Raw genomic sequence first — 1,917 nt, forward strand, 5'->3', positions numbered from 1 at the left:
CAATACTCATAGAACAAAGACATCCGATAATAAATATTCAACAACGGGCAATTGGAATTCGTTATTCAAAAACACCATAAGTTAATTTTTAATATGGCGTTGTTTAATATAAGGTCTATTAAGTCAAAATTAGACATTATTTATAATTTTTGTCAAAGTATATATATATATATATATATATATATATAAATATATATATATATATATATATATATATATATATATATATATAAACCCAATATATAAAGTAGAGTAGAGACTCTACTTTATATATTGGGTTTAAACTATCATAAATATATTTATTTATATAGATCATTTATATAATTTTTGTCAAAGTATATATATATATATATATACATATATATATATATATATATATATATATATATATATACATATATATATATATATATATATATATATATATATATATATATATATATATATATATATATATATATTGTTATATAACAATTTTAACAAAAATAATTTTAGTTTTTTACTTAATAAATTAAATATCTATATTTAAATTTTAATTAGAAAAATTGAAAAATTATTGTATAAATATAATAATTGTATTAACGCGGTTGATTTTCTTAAAAACTGTATATATATATACATATTATTGATGAAAATCACAGCATTTTTGGCGTTAGTTAACTTCCAATTTAACTTTTCGATTTTTTTAACGGTTGAACTAAAGAAACTTGAAAATGATTTACCATCAACCGTTAGAAAAATTGATAAGTTAAATTGGAAGTTAACTTACGCCGAACATGCTGACAGTCTTAATCCAATATATGTATATACATATACTATATGTATATATACTTTTTCTCTCTTTAAATATATATATGTTTTTAATGTATATTCATTTCTATTTTCGCTATAAAAAAGTAAATTTTTTCAATTATAACAACGTACAGAAGAACCTATTACATCGAAAAATAAATAAGAATGATTGGAACGGTTTTATTGCTAACTTCCTCGATTCTTTTTTTATGGCATCCATCAGAAGCTGTGAAATGTTACAAGTGTGAAGCGATAGATGCCTGCAACAGTCCGGTAAATGCTAATGATCCTGGAGTATCCGTGTGTAATGATAACTACTGCTACAGTTCAAAAGTTGAATTTATGGGTTAGTAAGAGCTTTAGTAGCGGCATCACGTCTAGTTTTAATTAGTAGGGTAACAGTAGTAGGTTGTTTTTCTAATTGTTGAAAATTTGATTTTCGTGGTTAGTAGTAAGCACCGGTTGTAATATGTATTATAGTAGTAGCGGTAGCTAGTATACTAATTGTTGTAGTAGATGTCGCGTAAACAAATGTTAAAATTTTAGAATTAGTTTCAGCAGAAATGTAAATAGTAATAATGTTGGGAATAGTAACATGGCTTTTAGCAGTAACATTGAAAGACGTAACTTTGTTATAGTAACCTAATGATAGTTAATGTTAATAATAAACGTTGAGCTCTAAAAATAAAGCGCTAGTAATTAAACAAACGCGTCCAGATAGTAAAAATTTTTTTCGGGGTTGCAAAACAAAATTGTTGTTAAAATATTTGTTGGTGAACTGATGATTAATACGAAACGATAATGATATGATACATTTGCATTTAAAAAATTAGATTTTAATTATTGTTAATATTTGCTAATTAATAAAATATTGCAATTCAATGAAGGTATGACTGCATCAGTGAGAGACTGTGGATCGGACGTGGCTTTCAACGAATGTCAGACAATGACCATAAGTGGCATGCCGACAACCATTTGCACTTGTAAAACAGATTATTGTAATGGCAGTTAAAAAACTACAAAATCAAATGACACAAAATAAATGCTCACATTTTATTTGAGAACTATCTAATAAACCCATTATTAATTAAGTAAGCCCAATAAAAATAAACGCTATTACCTTCA

The 1,917-nt window shown here is 24.6% G+C and overlaps 1 protein-coding gene across 1 annotated transcript; it reads left to right on the forward strand.

The window, feature by feature from the left end:
* Positions 1-957: 957 nt before the first annotated feature.
* On the forward strand, positions 958-1,804 carry HELRODRAFT_175963 (hypothetical protein; the record flags this gene model as incomplete). The annotated part of the gene is made up of 2 exons (XM_009023321.1): positions 958-1,138; positions 1,680-1,804. The coding sequence occupies 2 exons, from the start codon at positions 958-960 to the stop codon at positions 1,802-1,804; spliced, it is 306 nt and encodes a 101-aa protein (XP_009021569.1).
* Positions 1,805-1,917: the final 113 nt, after the last annotated feature.

Source organism: Helobdella robusta (genome assembly GCF_000326865.2).
Source record: "Helobdella robusta unplaced genomic scaffold HELROscaffold_35, whole genome shotgun sequence".
Taxonomy (NCBI): Eukaryota; Metazoa; Annelida; class Clitellata; order Rhynchobdellida; family Glossiphoniidae; genus Helobdella; species Helobdella robusta.